The 25,075-nt window shown below is 43.1% G+C and overlaps 1 protein-coding gene across 2 annotated transcripts in view; it reads right to left on the bottom strand.

Annotated features, from left to right (window-relative positions):
- Positions 1-275: 275 nt before the first annotated feature.
- The window catches only part of GRB14 (growth factor receptor bound protein 14), an 89,783-nt gene continuing 64,983 nt past the window's right edge, over positions 276-25,075 (bottom strand). For both annotated transcript variants that reach the window (XM_075318844.1, XM_075318843.1), the window contains 6 exons: positions 23,524-23,601; positions 22,127-22,243; positions 19,494-19,563; positions 14,720-14,807; positions 5,410-5,503; positions 276-689 (listed from right to left, as the gene is read on the bottom strand). In XM_075318844.1, coding sequence (XP_075174959.1) covers positions 543-689; positions 5,410-5,503; positions 14,720-14,807; positions 19,494-19,563; positions 22,127-22,243; positions 23,524-23,601 — 594 coding nt within the window. In that variant the 3' untranslated portion in view covers positions 276-542. The remainder of the gene's footprint in view (positions 690-5,409; positions 5,504-14,719; positions 14,808-19,493; positions 19,564-22,126; positions 22,244-23,523; positions 23,602-25,075) is intronic.

The raw sequence follows: 25,075 nt of genomic DNA on the forward strand, positions 1-25,075 counted from the left end.
GCGCTTTGCCCGATTCTTCCCGATTGCCTTGGTGTGGTGGCAATCTTGGTAATAGTGGAGTTGATGTCAACTGTGAATTGACAGCTGGCATCAAGCCCAGGGGTTAGTAACGGGGAGGTGTCTATCAGACACCACAGTAAATGACACTCGCCTCATACTCGAGCAGAGTTTGAGCTAAGTGTCATTAGCATATCACATCTGATTATATTGCATAGGATACCATACGATAATGTAGCCTTGGCCTAAAGATAAGAATCCATGGGAGAGATCACTTTTACATATTTTATTAGAGAATCTGCACATACATTTTTCAGTATAGATTTTGACCTGTACCCCAGAGTGTAATCACAGGTGCTCATAGACATGTGACTTGGGAACTTGGGGTTTCACCCATTATTATCAGACTAATGAATGCGTCTTCATATTTTTTTATTTTCATCTGTGACCGTCGATATTTTAATTTCATTTATTTTCGGCACAATGTATATACAACAGCAATAATGGCTTAATACAGTATTATTTACAGTATCTCATGAGCACAGTTACACAGTAACCCGGGTGCAGTAGTGCTTCAGGGTGCACGGCAGGATCCCCCTGTTCAGAAGATGAAACTCAACAAGTTGTGTGAGATCTGTAAATCTTGTGTGTCCCTCATCTAAAGTGTAAAACAGCTCTCCTCCATCTTCAATCTGTTGGATAGAATAGAAAAATACCTGAATTAAGAAAGTAAGTGAATTATCAATCAATGGACGATGTAATGTTCCCCATTTTAACGAGATGTCAGGCGATCATGTACATACATGACGGTCCATTCAAAGTAGCAAAAACCGATATAGATAGCAAACACAATTTCTTCTCAAATGAGACCCCAATTTTTGTGATTGGTTGGTCTCATCAATCTAACACATCTTCTGAAAATTGAAACTGAGAAAATTATAGGATATGATATGAACACATTTTGGGGCCATTTTTTATTTTCTTAAAAAGCATATATTTTGGGCTAAAAATGATAAAAATTAGGTTTGCAATTGGGTATCATTACAAATTTTGCACTGCTTGGCTTTTGCAGGATCTTTGTTTCAATGTACCATATATTTTTGGTTTATAAGACGGACTGGATTATAAGACACACCCCAAATTTAGAGGAAAAAAAGGTAAAAATGGAGTCCGTATAACAGTCCGGTGGTATCTTACTGGGAGAGGGTGGCAGCGGTGGTGGAGCGGAGTGAGAGTAGGCAAAGGCGGTGGTGGAATAGGGCGATGCTTCAGGGGCTGTGCTGAGGCTGCGGGGGATGGGCTGGAGCTTTGGGCCAAGGGCGCTGTGCTTGGGCCCCGAGCTCAAGATCTTATTGGCGCACGCGCCTGTTCTGGCCAATTAATCTCCCAGCGAACTAAAGGAAAATGGCACCCGGAGGTGGAGCGTGCACAGATGAGATCTTGAGCCTGGATCTCTATCTGCGCATGCGCCAACTCCGGGCACCATTATTTTGAAGTCCGCACTGCTGACATTTTCAGAATGGTGTCCGCAGCCCCAAGACAGCTTTCTCGGCCTGAATCCCTAGCACAGCGCAGCTCCAACACATCACCCACAGCTCCAGCATAGTGCCAGCAGTCCCAGTACAGCAAAGTGCCCTTGGCCCAGCACAGCGCAAGCGGCATTGTTCCTGTGACCCCTCTCCACCATCCCTGGTAAGCAACATTCAGATTATAAAATGTACCCCTCGTTTTCCTCCCATTTTGTTTGAGGAAAAGTACATCTTATAGTCCAAAAAATACAGTAAATTGTGTGCTGCTAAATCAGTTAAGGGAGAATCCATCAAGTTTGTAAATCTTTTACCTGACTTTTTGTGAGCAACTCTTAAGCGGACTTCACACGCGGTGACATCGCTAACGAGATGTCGTTGGGGGTCACGGAATTTGTGACGCACATCCGGCCTCGTTAGTGACGTCGTAGCGTGTAAAACGCAGGAACGACCGTTAACGATCAAAATTACTCACCTAATCGTTGATCGTTGACGCGTCGTTCCTTTCCCGATTATCGTTGCTGTTGCAGGAAGCAGGTTGTTCGTCGTTCCTGTGGCAGCACACCATAGGAACGAGGAACATCACCTTACCTGTGGCCACCCGCAATGAGGAAGGAAGGAGGTGGGCAGGATGTTCGGCCCGCTCATCTCCGTTTCTATTGGGCGGCCGCTTAGTGACACCGCTGTAGCGCCGCACGAACCGCCCCCTTAGAAAGGAGGCAGTTCGCCGGCCACAGCGACGTTGCTAGGCAGGTAAGTATGTGTGACGGGTGCAAGCAATGTTGTGCGCCACGGGCAGCGATTTGCCCGTGACGCACAACCGACGGGGGCGGGTGCTTTCACCAGCGACATCGCTAGCGTGTAAAGAGCCCTATAGCTGATTTATGACACACAATTCATCTCAATTTTAATGTTCTCTGTGCTCATAAATCAGCTAAAAGGAACTCAGAGAAAAAAAGATAAAAGATGTTCAGCCCAAAATACATCCATTTAGACAGGACCTGTCACCAGGTCAAAAGTGTCCAGTTTGATAACTTACTTTATTCCTGCTGCGCTCCTGAGTATTGTTTCTTATTTGTTTGTTTGTTTTTTAATTCTTCATACAGTTCTCGAGATATGTGCTTTTTTTGTGTGTGTTAATTTTTATAGTGTTTATTAAGGAGACAGTGCATAACGCTAGTCACTACTCACAGGGTAGCCATGAGGCTGAATAGTCAAGAGGTTCTGGTGTCAGATACAAGGAGGGCTAGCAATAACTAAAGGGATTAGACAAGGCATAGCCAAGTCACTGTCTGAGGTCAAAATTCCAGGAAGGTAGCAGAGCAAGACAAAGGGACTAGGCATCGTAAAAAGCAAGGACCATGGTTGGGTAAACAATAGATCAGACTGAGCACAGGAACAAAAGACACACAGACAACACTGAGCTTAGGGTACCTTCACACTTTAGCGATGCAGCAGCGATCCGACCAGCGATCTGACCTGGTCAGGATCGCTGCTGCATCGCTACATGGTCGCTGGTGAGCTGTCAAACAGGCAGATCTCACCAGCGACCAGTGACCAGCCCCCAGCCAGCAGCGACATGCAAGCGACGCTGCGCTTGCACGGAGCCGGCGTCTGGAAGCTGCGGACACTAGTAACTAAGGTAAACATCGGGTATGGTTACCCGATGTTTACATTAGTTACCAGCGCACACCGCTTAGCTTTGCTCTCCTAGCTACAGTACACATCGGGTTAATTAACCCGATGTGTAATGCAGCTACAAGTGCAGAGAGCAGGGAGCCGCACACACTGCTTAGCGCTGGCTCCTTGCTCTCCTAGCTACAGTACACATCGGGTTAATTAACCCGATGTGTAATGCAGCTACATGTGCAGAGAGCCGGAGCCGGCAGCACAGGCAGCGTGAGAGCTGCGGAGGCTGGTAACTAAGGTAAATATCAGGTAACCACCTTGGTTACCCGATGTTTACCCTGGTTACAGCTTACTGCAGCTGCCAGACGCCGGCTCCTGCTCCCTGCTCGCTTCATTTCGTCGCTCTCTCGCTGTCACACACAGCGATGTGTGTGTCACAGCGGGAGAGCGCCTTTGAAGAAAACGAACCAGGGCTGTGTGTAACAAGCAGCGATCTCGCAGCAGGGGCCAGATCGCTGCTCAGTGTCACACACAGCGAGATCGCTAATGAGGTCACTGCTGTGTCACAAAAAACGTGACTCAGCAGCGATCTCGGCAGCGAGCTCGCTGTGTGTGAAGCACCCCTAAAGCTATGACTGGCAGTAATTGAAGGCAGAGAGGCAGATAAATAAACAGGTAATCACTCCAAACAGTAGACAAATGGAGGAAACCTTGCACACCCAATCTTTGACTGGATGGCTGAGCTGTCAACCACCATGCTGAGAACTCAACAAGCCCCTGCCTCCGATTGTACAGCATCAACATGTGACAGTTCAACATGCCCAGCCCCCGATTGATAGGCTGAACAGCCTATCACCATACTGAAAGCTCAGCACGCCCCTGCCCAAGATTGGACAGCAGAACTGTCCATCACCATACTGACAGCTCAGCATGCCCCGACCCAAGATTGGATAGCAGAACTGTCCATCACCATACTGACAGCTCAGCACGCCCCAGCCCAAGATTGGACAGCAGAACTGTCCATCACCATACTGACAGCTCAGCATGCCCCGACCCAAGATTGGACAGCAGAACTATCCATCACCATACTGACAGCTCAGCATGCCCCGGGCCCAAGATTGGATGGCTGAACTGCCCATCACCATACTGACAGCTCAGCATGCCCCGGCCCAAGATTGGATAGCAGAACTGTCCATCACCATACTGACAGCTCAGCACGCCCCTGCCCAAGATTGGACAGCAGAACTGTCCATCACCATACTGACAGCTCAGCATGCCCCGACCCAAGATTGGACAGCAGAACTATCCATCACCATACTGACAGCTCAGCACGCCCCTGCCCAAGATTGGATGGCTGAACTGCCCATCACCATACTGACAGCTCAGCATGCCCCGGCCCAAGATTGGATGGCAGAACTGTCCATCGCCATACTGACAGCTCAGCATGCCCCTGCCCAAGATTGGATGGCTGAACTGCCCATCACCATACTGACAGCTCAGCACACTCTTGCCCAAGATTGGACAGCAGAACTGTCCATCACCATACTGACAGCTCAGCATGCCCTGGGCCCAAGATTGGACGGCAGAACTGTCCATCACCATACTGACAGCTCACCATGCCCCAGCTCAAGATTTGATGGCAGAACTGTCCATCCCCATACTGACAGCTCAGCATGCCCTTCCCTCTGATTGGACTGCTGAACTGCCCGTCACCATACTGACAGCTCAGTACGCCCCTGCCCAAGATTGGATTGTATGGCTGAACTGTCACTCACTGAGACCAGACACACCTGTAGGAGGAATCATGATGCGGTGCTCACAAGGTAATAATGCAAAGCAGTCTACAGACCTTCCCCAGAGAAACCTGTGAATCACGCCCCCTTGGAAAAGATCATAAAAGAAACGTAATAAATAGACCTATGTCTCTTTAACTGTATGGTAGATTTTTATTTTTTTTTTTAAAGAAAAAACAAATACTCAAGAGAGCAACAGGAATAAATGAAGAGTAATTGGACACTTTAGACCTGGTGACAGATCCTCTTTAAGTATAAAAAAACTGACAATATATTCCTTATAAGTTATGTAAACAGAAAGAAAATGACATTGCTCAATAACCAAGTCTTATAGATGTTAATGAAGAATGAAAATGATCATTACTGTTGTTACTTTGGTTTACCGTAAAATCAGCAAGGAAAAATACAAATACCACTGAATTTTAGAATCCTTGAATGTGAAGGAGACAGGAAATGCAACTTACTGGTAGAATCTGGAAGTGCTTGATCTTCTGCCCATAGCACAAAGAAAGGACAAATGATTTTGGGGTGCTCTGACTGTCCCTAACCAGGAATACTCTAAAAAAAAAAAAAGTCATGTGATTAATACTCAGTAATAAAAAATATTACTCAATGGCTTTGATTACTCTAATAGTATAATTTTCAAGTTGTCACACAGTGTTTTGCTCTAAACTCGTTTCATGGCGTTTCATGGAGTTTCATGGCGGCATCAGACATGGGTCAGACCACAGACTGATACTTCTCACTGTATGTTTTCTGGTGCTTCTGGATTGCACAGGCAGGCTCAGACGTTGACCAGCTGTGTGCTCAGTAGTGATCGGACTAGCTGGAGTTAATTTCTTATAGATTGCTGGTTATCTATTGGATCACATGTTACAAGAGACCTATCACAGTTACTCCCCGCCATTTTAAGGTGGAGGAATTTGTCTTCCTTTGCCGACTATAGCTTTCTGCTACACCGGTGATTTACTGCATGTGCTGTGGACTTTCTCCTGTTGTCTGGTTAATTCCTCCCTGCTTTAGTTTTCCTCCTTATCACTTGTTGTCTGATTACTCTATTTGACCGTGCTGTATGATACAGTCTTGGTTTCCCCTGTTTGTCTATCACTGTTGGTGTTTACATGCTCCTGTCCACCCCTGGGGTAGGGAGGGAAGAGGTACCATGGCTGATCAGGAGCAGGGGTAGGAAGGCCGCCCAGGCATCATCACCATCAGACGTATCTCTGGGATCAGAGACAACTAGGGCTCCCATAGCCTGAGGGCCAGTTTAGAAGCCCCGGTTCCCTGTTATCTCAAGTCACCTATAGCATCACTTTTATGATATTCATGAACTGTAATTTTATTGGGTAATAATTAATTATTTAAATATATAAGGAGAGGCAGTATTTTTTATTCTTTAATGAATGTAACTGTGATTTTGGGATTTACAGTTAGTGCTTCCTTATTCGAGAGTCCAGTTGGTTTTTAAAAGCAGCACGCCACAAGCCGAGAGTTTATATTCAGGTCATTAAACTCAAAGGTGATTTCCAATTTTTAGTTTTTCCACACAAAAAAAATCTAAAAAAGTAAAAAGCAAAAATAGTATAATTTTCAATCATTAGAATGTCAATTGTTCAATTGTTTTATAAGGAATAATAATCTTTCGAAATCAGCAATGGTAGTATTGAAAATGCAGAATTTGCATGCCATGTTTCTAAGGGCTTATTAAAGTCTTATTTGACACAGAAGATCGGCTTTCAATAGCCCTACACGGCATTTGGAAAGTTTTAAAAGAATCAGATGGGGTTTATAAATAGAACTTCTTTTGCTTAGAAGTGGAAGGAGATAATACTGAAGAGTATGATTATGCTTTCAGAGAAACTTCAATGACTTGAGTATTGATTCATCTCTATAGGTCCAAGCTGTCAAGTTTGTGTAGTACACCAGCTGGCTTCCACTGCATAAGAGCTGAACTTCAAAACGCCTCTCTGATCCAGAAATGAAAACATTAACTCAGACACTTTCCTTACAAATTTTACAGTATATTATCCAGCAGCCTGGCTCAACAAAAGAACGTCTATTTCTGGGTAGAAATAACTTTAAAAGTATGTTTGCCAAATGCTCAGTAAACAATAAGATATGAAAATGCTTAAAACAATGAATAAGGAAAAATTATGTGATTTGCATCTTCTAGTAAAGCATCTACATTTGCTAAAATATCTACATCTCAACATCATCCATTCATCACTACAATACAAATTACACATCCCTACATGAAATTCTGGTATTTCAAGGAAATCTGTCAGGTGATTTTGTAGTACAGTACTAATGTTATCTTTAAATAGGGCTTAGGGGTACTTCACACACAGCGAGATCGCTGCTGAGTCACGGTTTTTGTGACGCAGCAGTGACCTCATTAGCGATCTCGCTGTGTGTGACACTGAGCAGCGATCTGGCCCCTGCTGTGAGATCGCTGCTCGTTACACACAGTGCTGGTTCATTTTTTTATTGTTGCTCTCCCGCTGATAAGCACACATCGCTGTGTGTGACAGCGAGAAAGCAACAATCCTGAATGTGCAGGGAGCAGGAGCCGGCGTCTGGCAGCCTGGAGTGAGCTGTAACCAAGGTAAACATCGGGTAACCAAGGTGGTTACCCGATATTTACCTTCGCTACCAGCCTCCGCAGCTCTCACGCTGCCAGTGCCGGCTCCTGCTCCCTGCACACGCTAAGCTAAGCGGTGTGCGCTGGTAACTAAGGTAAACATCGGGTAACCATACCCGATGTTTACCTTAGTTACCAGTGTCCGCAGCTTCCAGACGCCGGCTCCGTGCAAGCGCAGTGTCGCTTGCACGTCGCTGCTGGCTGGGGGCTGGTCACTGGTCGCTGGTGAGATCTGCCTGTTTGACAGCTCACCAGCGACCATGTAGCTACGCAGCAGCGATCCTGACCAGGTCAGATCGCTGGTTGGATCGCTGCTGCGTCGCTAAAGTGTGACGGTACCCTTAAGGAGACCTTTCAGGATCAGTAAGTTTTATTACTCTACCTTATCCTGTTATCTTGCTGTAAGCTCTAGAATTCAGTGCCTCCTGCAGGATAGTCAAGTGTATGTAAATACAAATTACATATTCACTGTTCCCCCACCTATTTCCCTGTGTATTCACTATCACTGCTGAAAGGTGGGAGGGAGTATGGGTGGAGACAGCAGTGCAAATTCAGTTCAGATTTACTATCACTGATGCCACCACTGAGAGGTGGGAGCAGGGCATATGCAGTTGGTATTTAAATATGCTTGGCTTCCAACAAGATAACAGGATAAGGTAGAGCAATAAAACTTACTGATCCTGAAAGGTCTCCTTAAGCCCTAAGTTTCATTGCCCTACCTTATCCTGTTATCTTGTTGCAAGTGCTGTAGAATTTAGTGTGACTTAGTAACTAGTCAAGCATATTTAAATACCAACTGCGTATTCACTGCTCCCCCCTCCCACCTCTCAGTGGTGGCATCAGTGATAGTAAATTTGAACTGAATTTGCACCGCTGCCCCCACCCATACTGCCTCCCACCTCTCAGCAGTGATAGTGAATGCACAGGGAGGCAGGTGGGGGAGCAGTGAATATGTAATTTGTATTTACATACACTTGACTATCCTGCAGGAAACACTGAATTCTATGGAGCTTACAGCAAGATAACAGGATAAGGTAGCACAATACAACTTACTGATCCTGAAAAGTCTCCTTGAACCCTATTTAAATATAACATTAGTATGGTACTAAAAAATCACCTGACAGATTCCCTTTAAGGGAAACCTGCATGAAGATTTTATCACTCCCAACTAATAATATATATGTTAGGTTTCTGGAACGCAGATTCATTTTGCATCTTTATTTTTTTCTTCAATGTTTCATTTCATTCCCAAATAAGCTGTTTATTATTATTATTATTTTTATGTAAATAAGCTTAAATTGCCTTGTTATTTAGTGATTGAAGGACTGCGGTGGCAGAGAAAGTGATAGAAAGGCCAGAGAGCTGTAAGTGGAATGGAATAACGAATTGAAAAAACGAAGGTATGAAAATAATCTGCATTATAACCACTTAGCACAGATTAGATCAGTTGGGGGTCCTAAAACCTGCTGACAGGTTCTTTTTAAATGGTTGATTACTAGGGATGATTGAATACCTCAAATATTCGGCTTTGCGAATATCCGATGAATAGGTCGCCGATATGCGAATATTCAATGGGCAATGTAAGTCCATGGGAAGCCTGAATAGTTCTGAATAGTTATTCAGGTTTCCCATAGACTTACATTGTGCATCGAATATTTGCGAATAGTCGAATAGCGGTGACCTATTAGGCAAATATTCACGAAGCCGAATATTTGAGGTATTCGATCATCCCTATTGATTACCCCTTAGGCCAATACTTGTTACCAAGTTACATAGTTACATAGTTACATAGTTACATAGTTACTTAGGTTGAAAAAAGACCTAGGTCCATCTAGGTCAACCTTCCTCCACCAGTTCTACATTTAGTCACTAAGTCATTTATAACCAACAATGTTGTGTGTACTGAGGAAATCATCCAGCCCTTTTTTAAAAGCTGTTATAGTATCTGCCATTACTACCTCTTGTGGTAGGGCATTCCACAGTCTGACCGCTCTAACTGTAAAGAACCCTTTCCTATTTAGATGTCGGAATCGCTTTTCTTCCACTCGCAGTGAGTGCCCCCTGGTCCTTAGTATTGTTTTCGGAAGAAATAAGTTATGTGCCAGTCCTTTATATTGACCACACATGTATTTATACATATAAATGAGATCTCCTCTGAGACGTCTTTTTTCTAAGCTAAACATATCTAACTTTTTCAATCTGCCATCATATGGGAGGCCTTCCATTCCTTGTAATAGTCTAGTTGCCCGCCTTTGAACTGACTCTAACTTCTGAATGTCTTTTATAAAATGTGGAGCCCAAAACTGGATCCCGTATTCCAGATGTGGCCTTACAAGTGATTTATAGATGGGTAACAATACGTTGGGATCACGGGATCTAATCTCTCTTTTTATACACCCTAGAATCTTGTTTGCTTTAGCAGCTGCTGCCTGACATTGAGTGCTGCTGCTCAGCTTATTTGTAATGAGAATACCCAAGTCCTTCTCCTGTTCTGTAGTCCCGAGTTTACTTCCATTTAATGTATACGCAGCTATAGGATTACTCCGTCCTAGGTGCATTACTTTACATTTATCAACATTAAATCTCATTTGCCAAGTATCTGCCCATTCTGACATCTTATCCAGATCTTTTTGTAATATTGTACTATCCAGGTCAGTTTTTAATATCCTACATAGTTTGGTGTCATCGGCAAAGACTGACACTGTACTATCAATCCCATCCACAAGGTCATTAATATAGAGAGTAAGTCATTTTTGATACTGGGTAATGCTAAAATGCTCGAGTGCTCGATACTCGAATTGAGCAGGTCAGACTCTTGAACGGGCTTAGTCAATGCGAAATGCAAGCATTCTTCCAGAAGACCCCCACAATAGGTCTTGGGGTGGCAGGAAAATTGCTGTTATTAATGGAAACGGCACTAAAATGCAATGGGAACATAGAGAAGATGCTTCGATGCATCTCTGACTCCCAGGTCGCTGCAGGGAACAATGTTGTCAGAGTATTACTCCACCTTTATGGACTGACAATAAACCAAACAAAACTGAAGATAAAATGGATTTTAGAGCAAAAAATGTTAAGAAACATTATTTCCTGTATAATGACTTGTATATAAGGCAAAATAAAAAAGAGTAAAAAAAACCTCCTCCACCCCTTAGGCTGTGTTCACAAGTAGCATGATTGCTTTTAATGTTGAAAAAAACATTGGAAAAAAGCTGCAAAAACACCTAAGGTGCTGACATGCTTTTTTTCAGAAATGCAGCAGTCTTCCATTTTAGACAGGAAAAAGAAAAACAATTGTACACATTACAATTATGAAATCTACTAGCTTTTGCTGGTACTGGATAAATTAGCATTTAATTTTCATAAAACTTGTGAAAGTACACACCAAAAAAATGCAATGTGTGAACATAGACTTAAAGGCAACTCCATTGCTTACCATATTTCAATGTCACCTACAACTACTGTAGAAGACATAGTAGAGGGGGAAAGGAAACTACACTCACCAGTAGTCACTCACTGGTAAATATAATTCTAACATTTTACTACCTAATCTTGACATGTGGTGTATATGATATGGTCAGACACCTCCTGTTTAATTTATGAAGGAGGGACTCTGAAACTCACAAAGCCTATGTGGACTATGCAACAACTGCCAAACATTGTGAGGAAGAGGGACTCCGATACACTCTGTATTATACATAAAGGAGAACCTCATACATATTCTGTTAAAATTGTTAGGTAGTAGGATTCCTAGGCAAGAACAAGAAAAAGACATACCTAAAAAATGGGATCACCACTTATGAAGTATTATTAAGAATCATCAAATTTTTATTGTCAATAGAACACACATAAAACACATAGTGAAAGTGAAAAAATACCGATAAACGAATACACACAGACAAATACGGACATTTAAAATCAATTAAAAGCACTAATGCACTTGAGAGATACCCACATTGAAAAATCTTGTTCATTTATTTTCTGCTGCTCACTCTGCCATGGGCCAACCAGTTAATTTCATTTGAGTACCTGTGGGATCCTCGGCATAAGCTGCTATTCTATTTTGTGGAAATTCCTCTCCTTGTGGCACAAATATAGGGGTATCTCAGGGTTTGTTCAATATTGATTACAGCCTATTGCCATTGGACCAAGAATATACATTTTTCAATGTGGGTATCTCTCAAGTGCATTAGTGCTTTTAATTGATTTTAGATGTCCGTATTTGTCTGTGTGTATTCGTTTCGTTTATCGGTATTTTTTCTCTTTCACTATGTGTTTTATGTGTGTTCTATTGACAATAAAACATTGATGATTCTTAATAATACTTCATAAGTGGTGATCCCATTTTTTAGGTATGTCTTTTTCTTGTTCTTGCCACGTAACGCAGTGTACCTAGGAGATCCCCGTGGGTGGTGCCATCCCACTGTCTGTCTTTCCCGTAGTAAGATTCCTAGACTCCTGAGGCCTATGCACTATGTGTAAAGCGGGCTGGTGAAAGCACCCGCCCACATTGGTTGTGCGTCACGGGCAAATCGCTGCCGGTGGCGCACAACATCGCTAACACCCGTCACACGGACTTACCTGCCTAGCGACGTCGCTGTGGCCGGCGAACCGCCTCCTTTCTAAGGGGGCAGTTCGTTCGGCGCCACAGCGGCGTCACTAAACGGCCGCCAAATAGAAGCGGAGGGGCGGAGATGAGTGGGCCGAACATCCCGTCCACCTTCTTTCTTCCTCACTGCGGGTGGCCGCAGGTACGGTGATGTTCCACGTTCCTGCGGTGTCACACATACCAATGTGTGCTGCCGGAGGAACGACGAACAACCTGTGTCCTGCAACAGCAACGAGAATTGGGATTAGAACGACGTGTCAACGATCAACGATATGGTGAGCATTTTTGATCGTTAACGGTCGTTCGTGCGTTTCATATGTCGCTAACGAGGCCGGATGTGCATCACAATTTCCGTGACCCCAACAACATCTTGTTAGCAATGTTGTTGCATGTAAAGCCCACTTAAGGACTGCCAAAATTTGAAGGAGGGATTGAAATACACCCTGGAAGAAACATAAAGGAGAGCCTTAGAATAAAAACAAATTCACATTATTAAGGAGTAGAACTTCTAGACTAGTAAAACCTATGCATTGTGCACAAGGGCTGCCAAAAAGAAGAAGGAGGGACTCCAATACACCCTGGAAGACATGTAGAAGAGGGCCTCAGAATATATTTTTTTCCATGTTTAAAGTGTAGGACTCCTAGACTAGTAAATTTTATGCCCTTTTTCCAATAGCTGCCAAAAAGTAGAAGGAGGAATTCCAATACAAGGTCTTCCAAAAATTAGAAGGAGGGACTATAATACACCCTGGAAGACACTAAGAGGGAGGCCTCAGAATAAATATTTCCCCATTATTAAGAAGTTGGACTCCTAAAGTGACAAAGCCTATGCAGCCTGGGGGGTATATACAATTGAAGTTTACCTACACTATCTAAAAAGACAAATAGGCCTGGTTTTCTTACAATCTGACATGAAATCAGAATAAACCTTTCCCATTTTAGGTCATTTAGGAACCAAAATTATTTATATTTGCCAAACGCCAGAATAATGAGAGAGAGAGAGAAATTTTTAAGGCATTTTTATTACTTTCTGCAAAGTCAAATATTTACATACAATCACAGAGGACACTGGTACAGTCGGCTAGATAGTCCTTCACCATCATCCAAAACTTTTTCTTCCTTGACAAACTACCTCGCGTATCAGAGCCTAGGTGATGGGAGTATCTAATGAAACTATCCCAGACATTTGATAGTGTTGCCCTGCCTCTGTTGGACTTCGTGTGTGCCTCCTTCATCTCTCCTCCTAGGTTGCCCAAGGAATTATGACCTCTGCCGCCAGTATTGTCAGATGGAAATTTTTGTACTAATTGTTTGACTCTGTGGGGGATATTATACAAAGGGGTGGTATGAGGGATATTATACAGAGGGGGATGTGGGGGATATTATAGAGAGGGGTGGTGTGGGGAGTTATTACAAAGAGGGACACTATCGGGGCGATATTACAGAGAGGATCGGTGTGGGGAATTTGTGTAGGAAGCAGAGTAAGGGTCAATTACTTATGCAGGAGCATAGCATGGGAAATATTTATATTTTTGGGCAGTATAATGATAATTTTACTTTTAAATGGAAGTCTGGAGAAATTAGGTCTTTGTATGACCTCTCATCATGAAACCTGTTTTACATGGAGACCAAAAGGAGGGGCATGACTCCAATCAGAGTCAGCTATAAGGTACCTGGATATAAATGTTTATGTGGTCCTGCCTGTGTGTCATCAGTACTGTGATTCCTGTATGGTCCACAGTCTGATGGCTGGTAACCATAACTCCAAGCTCATCCTTACCATTTTTAAAGACATACTAGGGGTATAGGTTCATGTGATACATGTGCATATGTGGCTGACCTAACACTGAAATTGATCACTGTACTAAACTTGGCACTGTATTCATGTACTGACGTTGGTTCTGGCATTGCCTTCATCTACTGATTGTGGTTTTGGTGCTGCATTCATATACTGATGGTTGTTCGGGCACTGCAGTCATGTACTTACATGGTTCTGTTGCTACCTTCATATACTGAAAGTGGTTCTGGGATTGCATTCATCTACTGAACTAGTCTGAGTGCTGTCAGTTTTTTAGATGGGCAGCACTCAGACAGACAATAGCGTAATATGAATATAGCCTATGAAGCAGCCAGAGATAAACATGTTAAAGGAGTTGTCCTGTTTTAAGCTTCAAGTCTGTAATAACTCTATATGAGACATTAGAACTCTTGCTAGTTTGGATACATATTGATAGGGTCATCAAGCAAGCACAGTCACTAATCCATTGACAACCGAGACTGAGATCAGATGAATTTTGGAATTTTGGGTGTTTCTTTGGTTAGCAGAACACTACCTGAGTTTTATTACAGTATCTTTTCTCATAAAATTTGTATTCGGTCATATAGCATGCTCCTTTGGATGGTTATTACCTCTTGTGTAGAATATAGTACCATAAGGAAGAACTACACTATAGTTTATATGGTGCAGAACTACTTTATACATTTTACATTTTTTACCACCAATTCCCGCTATGTAGTAACTTACCCATTTACAAGCCCTTGCTGATGTATCAGTTTCTGTGCTTCATCTCTTGAGATTTTATGGTGGAACCAGGGCTGTGACATATGGACCGCTGCATATAATAATACAAAACTACAGTAGTAATAATCGAGCGGGCAAACAGATGAAATGATATCCGTTTATATCAAATACTAGAAGGTGGCCCGATTTTACGCATCGGGTATTCTAGAATTTACGTATTGTGTAGTTAATGTATGATTTTTGTTATATATATACCGTATATATATATATATATATATATATATATATATATATATATATAGATGTTGTTGTGTGTAGATACCAAGTGTTTGTGTAGGGCGCTGTACATGTTCTGGGTGTTGTCTGGGTGTGACGGGGGGTGAGAGCGGTGTTGTATGTGTGTTGCCTGTGTTGCGTTGTTTGTAGAGCGCTGTGTGTCTGTAGCGTTGTGTGTGTGTGTTGCGCGGTTTGTGTGGGTGTGGGGTGTGTGTGTGTGTTTTGGGGGGAGGTATGTTTTGTGCAATGTGTGTGTTGTGCGGTATGTGCGTATATTTGTGTGTGCCGCGGTGTTTGTGTGTTGGGTGTTGTGTGTGTGCGGCGTTGTCTGTGTGTGTGGGTGTCTGTGTAGGGCAGTGTTTGTGGTTCCCAGTGTGTGTGTGGTGTGTTGTGCAGTGCGTGTGTGGCGGTGTGTGTGTGTGTTTTGGGGGGGTGCACCCCCCATCGTGCTCCATCCCCCATGCTGTGCACCCCCCATCGTGCTCTATCCCCCATGGTGCGCACCCCCCATCGTGCTCCATCCCCCATGCTGCGCACCCCCCATCGTGCTCCATCCCCCATGCTGCGCACCCCCCATCGTGCTCCATCCCCCATGCTGCGCACTCCCCATTGTGCCTCCATCCCCCATGCTGCGCACTCCCCATCGTGCTCCATCCCCCATGCTGCGCACTCCCCATTGTGCTCCATCCCCCATGCTGCGCACTCCCCATCGTGCTCCATCCCCCATGCTGCGCACCCCCCATCGTGCTCCATCCCCCATGCTGCGCATTCCCCATCGTGCTCCATCCCCCATGCTGCGTACTCCCAATCGTGCTCCATCCCCCATGCTGCGCACTCCCCATCATGTTCCATGCCCCATGCTGCGCACTCCCCATCGTGCTCTATCCCCCATGCTGCGCACCCCCCATCGTGCTCCATCCCCCATGCTGCGCAACCCCCCATCGTGCTCCATCCCCCATGCTGCGCACTCCCCATTGTGCTCCATCCCCCATGCTGCGCACTCCCCATCATGCTCCATGCCCCATGCTGCGCACTCCCCATCGTGCTCTATCCCCCATGCTGCGCACTCCCAAACGTGCTCCATCCCCCATGCTGCGCACCCCCCATCGTGCTCCATCCCCCATGCTGCACACCCCCCATCGTGCTCCATCCCCCATGCTGCGCACTCCCCATTGTGCTCCATCCCCATGCTGCGCACTCCTCATCGTGCTCCATCCCCCATGCTGCGCATTCCCGATCGTGCTCCATCCCCCATGCTCCGTACTCCCCATCATGCTCTATCCCCCATGCTGCGCACTCCCCATCGTGCTCTATCCCCCATGCTGCGCACTCCCCATCGTGCTCCATCCCCCATGCTGCACACCCCCCATCGTGCTCCATCCCTTATGCTGTGCACTCCCCATCGTGCTCCATCCCCCATGCTGCGCACTCTCCATCGTGCTCCATCCCCCATGCTGCGCACTCTCCATCGTGCTCCATCCCCCATGCTGCGCACTCCCCATCGTGCTCTATCCCCCATGCTGCGCAGTCCCCATTGTGCTCCATCCCCCACGCTGCGCACCCCCCATCGTGCTCCATCCCTTATGCTGTGCACTCCTCATCGTGCTCCATCCCCTATGCTGCGCACTCTCCATCGTGCTCCATCCCCCATGCTGCGCACTCCCCATCGTGCTCCATCCCCCATGCTGCGCACTCCCCATCGTGCTCCATGCTGCGCACTCCCCATCGTGCTCTATCCCCCATGCTGCGCACTCCCCATTGTGCTCCATCCCCCATGCTGTGCACTCCCCATCGTGTTCCACAGTCACACATCAGACAGTAAACACGCACACATCTGATCGCATACACTCACACACACACCCCACTTCTCCCTGTGCCCACCGGTGGGCGGTCCCAGCAGCTGTGCTGCACGCCACGCTCCTCTGCCGACACTCACAGATCCGATCGCATACACTCACACACACACACATACTCACACATCAGAACACACTCACACACATCCGATCGCATAAACACACACACACACACTCACACATCAGAACACACTCACACACATCCGATCGCATACACTCACACACACACTCACACATCAGAACACACTCACACAAATCCGATCGCATACACTCACACACACACACACTGACGATATCGCACATACGCGCTCACACAATCACAACATCCGGAGATACCACATGCTTCCGGCCATGTGATCCTCCGGTAGGTCCTGGAAGATCACTGCACAGTATCGCCGCCGAGAAGCAAGCGATATCACGGGATGTTGTGAGTGTGTGGATGCGATCTGATGTGTGTGTGAGGTGTGTGTGAGAGTGAGTGTGATCTGATGTGTGTGTGTGTGTCTGTTTTTATGTGTGCGTGTGTGTGTGTGTGTTCCGCTGCTGCAGGACCTTGATGCGCTCACCTGGGAGCTGGTGTACGCTGGTAACCATGCTACAATATTACATGGTTACCAGCGTACCCCGCCCCCGCTCGCGCGGGAGCCCATACCAGCGTACGCTGATGTGGGCTCCCGGGGGTACAGCACTCACCTGGGAGTCGGTTCGGGGAATGCGTGCGGGGGGCGGGGCCAGAGCGAGCGTGCAATGCGTGAGGGGGCGGGGCGTGGCCGAGTTGCCAATGCGTGCAGGGGGCCGGGGTGAGAGGCCAATCCGTGCGAGGGGGCGGAGCCGAGGCGAGGCGAGCGGCCAATCCGTGCGGGGGGGGGGGGGCCATGGCGAGCCCAGCGGCCAATCCACTGTTTGTCACCGTAAGGACACAATTTTGGAGCAAGACAGACAGACAGACAGAATAAGGCAATTATATATATAGATAACAGGCATGCAAAATCAAATATTAGCAGTTAGAGGGTCCAAATCTTTAAAACCCTATCAGATTCCACTCCTGCAATGAGCTTTTGGTGAATTTTTGATGCTGCATATTTTTGCTACATCAAAAAACCCGTGTCTTACAGATCTAGCAATTTCTTTTGCAGGTACGCTGAATTTTATGTGCAAATTATCCCCCCCCCCCCAAAAAAAATGAATATGATCATCTGATAAATTTAGAGAAAATGAGAAAGAGATAAACATTATTCTTTCCTAATTTTCCCTTTTATTATTTTGATACATTTAAAGGCTTGTTTTCATTGTTAAATCACATTATTTCATCAGATGAAGAAGGTATATTTGATTTAGTTTTTAAATTTTGATCCAAAAGTCAGATTTTTAAGTCCTGGAAAACCCCTTTTTAAAACTAACATTTGTTTTTATTATTATCCTTTGTATTGTGGGTTGGGGCTGCATGGTGGCTCAGTGGTTAGCACTGCAGTCTTGTGGTGGCTCAGTGGTTAGCACTGCAGTCTTGTAGCGCTGGGGTCCTGGGTTCAAATCCCACAAAGGACAACATCTGCAAGGAGTTTGTCTGTTCTCCCCGTGTTTGCGGGGGTTTCCTCTGGGTTTTCTCCGGTTTCCTCCCACACTCCAAGGACATACTGATAGGGAATTTAGGGACAGTGTTCCTGATGTATGTAAAGCGCTGTTGAATATGTTAGCGCTATATAAAAATAAAGATTTATTTTTTATTTTATTGTGTAGTTGGGAATTTTTGTTATATTCTTCATTCAAATATTTTGCTTCTTTCTCTCACAAACAATATGTTGAAGTGTGGTTTCAATGATTACTTTATGCTCCTTTACATGCTCCCTTCAACTGCTGCTCATTAATATCTTTACATTATATTCAAATAGTCTGTGCAAATACCCGTGTGTGAGCCTCCCTGTCCCCACCCTGGACAGACTGTGGAATTCCTATACAGATAATGTTTTAATATATTGTACAGATCTTGCCAATTAGCAATTAAAAGCAATTTATAAAGGAGCGGAAACTCGGCATTAAAACAGTACTTCAGCACAGTGTTTGGGAAAAAGGAGGCAAAAATGCATAACTTTGCAATACCTGGAAGATAATTCAGATTAGATACTCTTGAAATGGAATCTGTCATCGGGTTTTTGCTATATATACTGAGAGCAACCTGATATAGGAACATACACCCCATGATTCAAGTGATGTGTCATGTACTAGACTGTGTTTTGCTGTTTCCATTAAATCAGTGTTTTATCAGTAGGAGATTATCACTACAGGACTAAGTGTCTCCTGGTCCAGCCAACCCTCCAAAACTGATTGACAGCTTTCTGTGTTCACTGGATATTGACAGAAAGCTGCCAATTAGAGATGTGGGTGGGGTTATACACAGCTCAGCATTCTGAGCTCTGCTTGATCTGCAGCAGATGAAAACTGTGATCCTGTCATAATTGCTGCCCATAGTAAACTAAGTGATACATCACAGGAATCAGTTTCTCTGCCTCTACATCATGCTGCTGTCAGTTTACACAACAAAAACCTGCTGACAAATTTATTTTAATTAATTAATTAATAAAGTTAGTGAAGTTAAAGGGAATTAAGTCTTCTAAGTAATCAAATATCAGAAACCAGTATTGTATGCATACCTATGTTTAGTTTTGAATTTTGAGAACTTGTTGGGATTCCATGGGCACTGATTCGTCCACAGCTTTTCCTCTGTATGAAATATAATAGTTAAAAAGTAATCAGTTGAAAGGTTATATGCATTGTAGGTTGTCAAATGCGTTATGTGCTTTAAATGGAATTTGTCACCAGGTTTTTGCCACCTAATCTGAGAGCAGCATACTGTAGAGACAGAAACCCTGATTCCAGCGATGTGTCACTTACTGGGCTTCTTAGTGTAGTTTTTATCAAATCACTGTTTAATTATCAGGATATTATCATTATAGGACTACTTGGCATGCTGCAGGTAGTCCAGCATATTCGTAAGCTCTGCATAACAAGATCTACAGCAGAGAAAACATGGATTTTATCAAAATGACAGCAAAGAGCTCAGTAAGTGACACATTGCTGGAATCTGGGTCTCTGTCTCTACATTATGCTGCTCTTGGATGGGGGAGCAAAAATCTGGTGACGGATTCTTTTTAAGCGCTCGATTCACAAGTTGTGTGGTTTTCTAAGTCATCTTTCTTTATTTTTCTTTATGGTTTCTATTGACATTTCTTGGAGCAAATTCCTCAAACTGGCTCACATAGTTCATAAATTTTGAAGGCAAAAAAATGTTCTTTATTTTTGTCTTTTAACTCCTGTTGAACATTTTAAAGCAAAAAGTTTCAAGCTGTGCTAATGCATCACCAAACTTTCCGTAAAACGTTTGGGCATACATAAAATTAATCAGGGTGTTACATTTGGGAGTACATTGGCGTAAACATTTGAGAGCTTTTTAAAAATTGGCAATTGAGGAATCAATATACTGTATATACAAGGGGCTGCCGATAAGTCTTTGGCTTTGTGATCTCTTTTTGTTGTTTCTATGGTAACGAATGTTACATCACATGAAAGCCTTATGCGTCTAATATATGTTTCTAAAATGTTGTGTTTTTGCTTATGGCAACAGTGTTCTACGCACGCGGGAAAATAAAATGGCAGAGTCTAATGCGATATTCACAGCAACTGAGAGCAGAGGAGGGATAAAATTCTTGTTTCTGCAAGGAAAGTCCGTGAAGGATATTTATGGTGATATGTCGCAGACATTGGGGGATCAATGCCCTTCATATTCCACAGATAAGATCTGGGTTGTCAAATTTAAAATGGGCCACTTCAGCACCAATGATGAGGAACGTCCTGGATGACAGAGTGGTTGTTGTTCTGGAAATCGTCGATGCTGTGAACAACCTCATACTGGAGAATCCACGAATTTCAGCTAAAGCAATAGCAGACATCATGGGGATTTCCCATGAACGTGTTTGTGTTATTATCCATGAACATTTGGACATGAGGAAGCGATCTGCAAAGTGGGTCCTCAAATGTTTGACAATAGATCAGAGAAGCAGCGAGTGACAACTTCCCGGTCCATATGTCAGCGTTTCCGGACTGATAACTCCCTGGATCAACTGGTCATTATGGATGAGACCTGGATTTATTTGTATGACACTGAAAACAGGGAGCAATCAAAAGAGTGGAGGCACCGTGGTTCTCCTCATCCAAAGAAGTTCAGGGTGCAAAAATGAGCCACTAAGGTGATGGCATCTGTGTTCAAGGTTAAGGAGGGTATGCTGCTAGTGCACTACCTTCAAAAGGGTTCCACCATCAATGCAAGGTATTACATTGAACTTTTGGACCAATTGAAAGCAGCTCTGAAGCCCAAAAGGCACGTCCAGCTGTCCAAAGGAATCTTGTTCCTGCAAGACAACGCCTCCAGTCACACTGAACAAGTGACCACGGCAAAACTGGCAGAGCTGGGCTTCCAGCTGGTTGAACACCCACCTTATTCACCAGATCTAGCTCCCTCCGACTATCATCTGTTTCCAAACCTGAAGAAACACCTCAAGGGTACCAAATTTCACACCATTTCTAATGCCATGGCTGCTGCGGATGCCAGGTTTGAGGCACAACCAAAATCCTTCTATTTACTAGGCTTACAGAACTTGAAATACTGATGAAAGGAGTGTGTTGACATCAGTGGAGAGTATGAGGAGTAAATGTAAAGTTTCATCATCCTATCTCGTTTTTTTCTGGGTAAAGCCAAAGTCTTATCTGCAGTTCCTCGTATATATATATATATATATATATATATACACACAGGGTGGTCCAAAAGTAGGTGGACAGTATGTGTAATAGGGTTATGAAGGCGGAGATTTATGAAACATGGTGTAAAGTGAAACTGACTCCGTTGCCCTTAGCAACCAATCAGATTCCACCTTTCATTTTCCAAAGAGTCTGTGAAGAATAAAAAGTGGAATCTGATTGGTTGCTAAGGGCAACTGAGTCAGTTTCACTTTACACCATGTTTGATAAATCTCCCCCTTCATAACCCTATTACTGTCCATTTACTTTTGGACCACCCTGTATATATATATATATATAGAGAGAGAGAGAGACAAGTGAACACATATAGGCATCGGGAAAAATTCTAATCAAATCACAGAATTGGTGCAAATCTAAGGAAGCTAAAAAGACCAAAGATTAGACAAAGTTATAAGTGCAAATTCATTAAAAAATATTTAAATTTTTTCCAAAATTACCCAACACTTATTAGCAGTGTAGGTATTATACACACCCTCCATAACAGTCCTTCTTGCACAGCAATAGACAACGCTTCTGTGGGGTTTTCAATGACTCTGGTTTTATGACCTGAGAAGTCCATCGCCACAAGCGAGTTTTCGGATATACTTCTCTACAAGTGCGGAAAAACAGTCAGTGAAGTCCTACAGTCATACAGTTAGTAGATACATTTCAGGTACTAAATATTAATATATATATCTATATATATAGATATATATCTATATATATATTATATATATATATATATATATATACAGTACAGACCAAAAGTTTGGACACACATTCTCATCTCTAGAACAACTGTTAAGAGGAGACTTTGTGCAGCAGGCCTTCATGGTAAAATAGCTGCTAGGAAACCACTGCTAAGGACAGACAACAAGCAGAAGAGACTTGTTTGGGCTAAAGAACACAAGGAATAGACATTAGACCAGTGGAAAGCTGCGCTTTGGTCTGATGAGTCCTATTTTGAGATCTTTGGATCCAACCACCGTGTCTTTGTAGAAAAGGTGAACAGATGGGCTCTACATGCCTGGTTCCCACAGTGAAGCATGGAGGAGGAGGTGTGATGGTGTGGGCATGCTTTGCTGGTGACACTGTTGGGGATTTATTCAAAATTGAAGGCATACAGAACCAGCATGGCTACCACAACATCTTACAGTGGCGTGCTATTCAATCCGGTTTGCGTTTAGCTGGACCATCATTTATTTTTCAACAGGACAATGACCCCAAACACACCTCCAGGCTGTGTAAGGGCTATTTGAGTAAGAAGGAGAGTGATGGGGTGCTACACCAGATGACCTGGTCTCTACAGTCACCAGACCTGAACCCAATCAAGATAGTTTGGGGTGAGCTGGACCGCAGAGTGAAGGCAAAAGGGCCAACAAGTGCTAAGCATCTCTGCGAACTCCTTCATGACTATTGGAAACCCGTTTCCGGTGACTACCTCTTGAAGCTCATCAAGAGAATGCCATGAGTGTGCAAAGTAGTAATGAAAGCAAAAGGTGGCTACTTTCAAGAACCTAGAATATAAGACATATTTTCAGTTGTTTCACACTTTAAGTATTTCATTCCACATGTTTTAATTCATAGTTTTGATGCCTTCAATGTGAATCTACAATTTTCAGAGTCCTGAAAATAAAGAAAACTCTTTGAATGAGAAGGTGTGTCCAAACTTTTGGTCTGTACTGTATATATTTATATATATATATATATATATATATATATATATACATATATATATATATATATATATATATATATATATATATATATATATATATATATATATATATATATAAATAATGGCATGGCATTATATCTCTGGATGGGTTACAACAGTATGATCAGTCATAGAAAGTTTTAGACAAGTATTCATTATTTTACAATACATACCATCGCTGACAGATTGTGTCCATTCGAGTCATTTTTTTGGTGGGGTCGGAGGTAGTTTTGGTAAATCTGTTTACCGTGCTGAAAATGAACAAAGACAAAATGCAATTACATTATTATTACCTAATACTAAAGAAATCTTCTTAATTTATCCTAGCAATGTTTTCACTCCTCATAATCTGGTGTCTGGCTGTTAGACAACTGGCTGCAGCATGATCCTCCCCCCATTGACCTGCTTGCAGTAGAACACAAATCTTGCTAAGTCCCACTCTTTTGAGTAGATCACTAATAAGAAATGGAAGAGGTAAGCGGTAAATTAAACATTGGGTCTTCTGCAATATTTCTACTAAACTGTCTAGACTGTTTCACAAGCATCCAAAAAATGTTACAGACCGACAATCAATAGCAACCCCAGCATCTCTGTGGTCAGAAACAGGGGAAAGGTGGTCAACTGAAAGCCCTGTAGTCTGTCATATTTGTGACTAATAAAGGGCTCGAAAAAAAATTACAATACAGCACAATACAGAAGTATGGTAATATTTTGTACAAGCAATAATGTCAAATCTAAATTTTTTTAGATTTAGGTCCCTCAGGGAGACTAAAAAATTAAAAAATTAAAAATGTAAACAAAAATTACAAATTCAAAAAATCCATTCTACTGTTAAAAAATGGTAAGAAACAAACAGTATTTTGTATATCTGCATATTTAACCTTTTTTGCTATCCAATAAAACTTCCTGTTCTGCCCATTGAAGTCCTATTATAATTAGGGAAAAAATGTCAAAACAGAATTTTGCAATATGAATGAATTTTGTAAAATAAATCAACAGGAAATCAATTTATTCACATGTGAATAATAATGCATATGAATTATTGATGTCCCCTGCCAGGGGACAAAGGAGCGTAACGGAATTTTTGGAATGCCCCCTCTGCCCAGGGGGAAACCAGGATATAAAAAGGTTAATATCCAAAAATTTGTATCACAATATTTATCTTGCATGTTGAACGCCAATGCAAAAAACTAAATAAATGACAAAATTTGTACAGTACCAGTAAAAACTACAGCGAGTCCATTCAGTAACAGGACCTCCTTTAGCTCAATCGACATGAAACTAAAAAATTATAGGTCTTGGAAAATGGTAGCACAAATCAAATTTTATTTTTTTGACAATTTTTTTTATCATTCAAAAGCAGTAAAACATAAAAAAACTACACAAACTGTGATTCTCTGTAATATTACTATTAAAGTTAATGCCATTTTTTATCACACATTAAACACCAAAACAAGAAGAAAACTAAGGAGCAGCGGTGGAAATGAGTTTTTATTCTTATTTCTTTCCAGAAAGAATATTTTTAACCCCCTTTTTTGAACAAATTTAATGGCAACAACTGAAAATACAACTCAATCCCACAAAAAAAAAAAAAAAAATCATCTTTGTCTGAAAAATAAAAGAAAGCTGTGGCTCTTGGAAGGAGAGAGAAAAAAAAGACCAAAAAAATTGTCATAAGTAGGAAAGGGTTAAATAAGTCCAGGCAGAATCTTTTAAAGATTGGAA

This window comes from Anomaloglossus baeobatrachus, chromosome 7 (genome assembly GCF_048569485.1).
Source record: "Anomaloglossus baeobatrachus isolate aAnoBae1 chromosome 7, aAnoBae1.hap1, whole genome shotgun sequence".
NCBI classification, from domain to species: Eukaryota; Metazoa; Chordata; class Amphibia; order Anura; family Aromobatidae; genus Anomaloglossus; species Anomaloglossus baeobatrachus.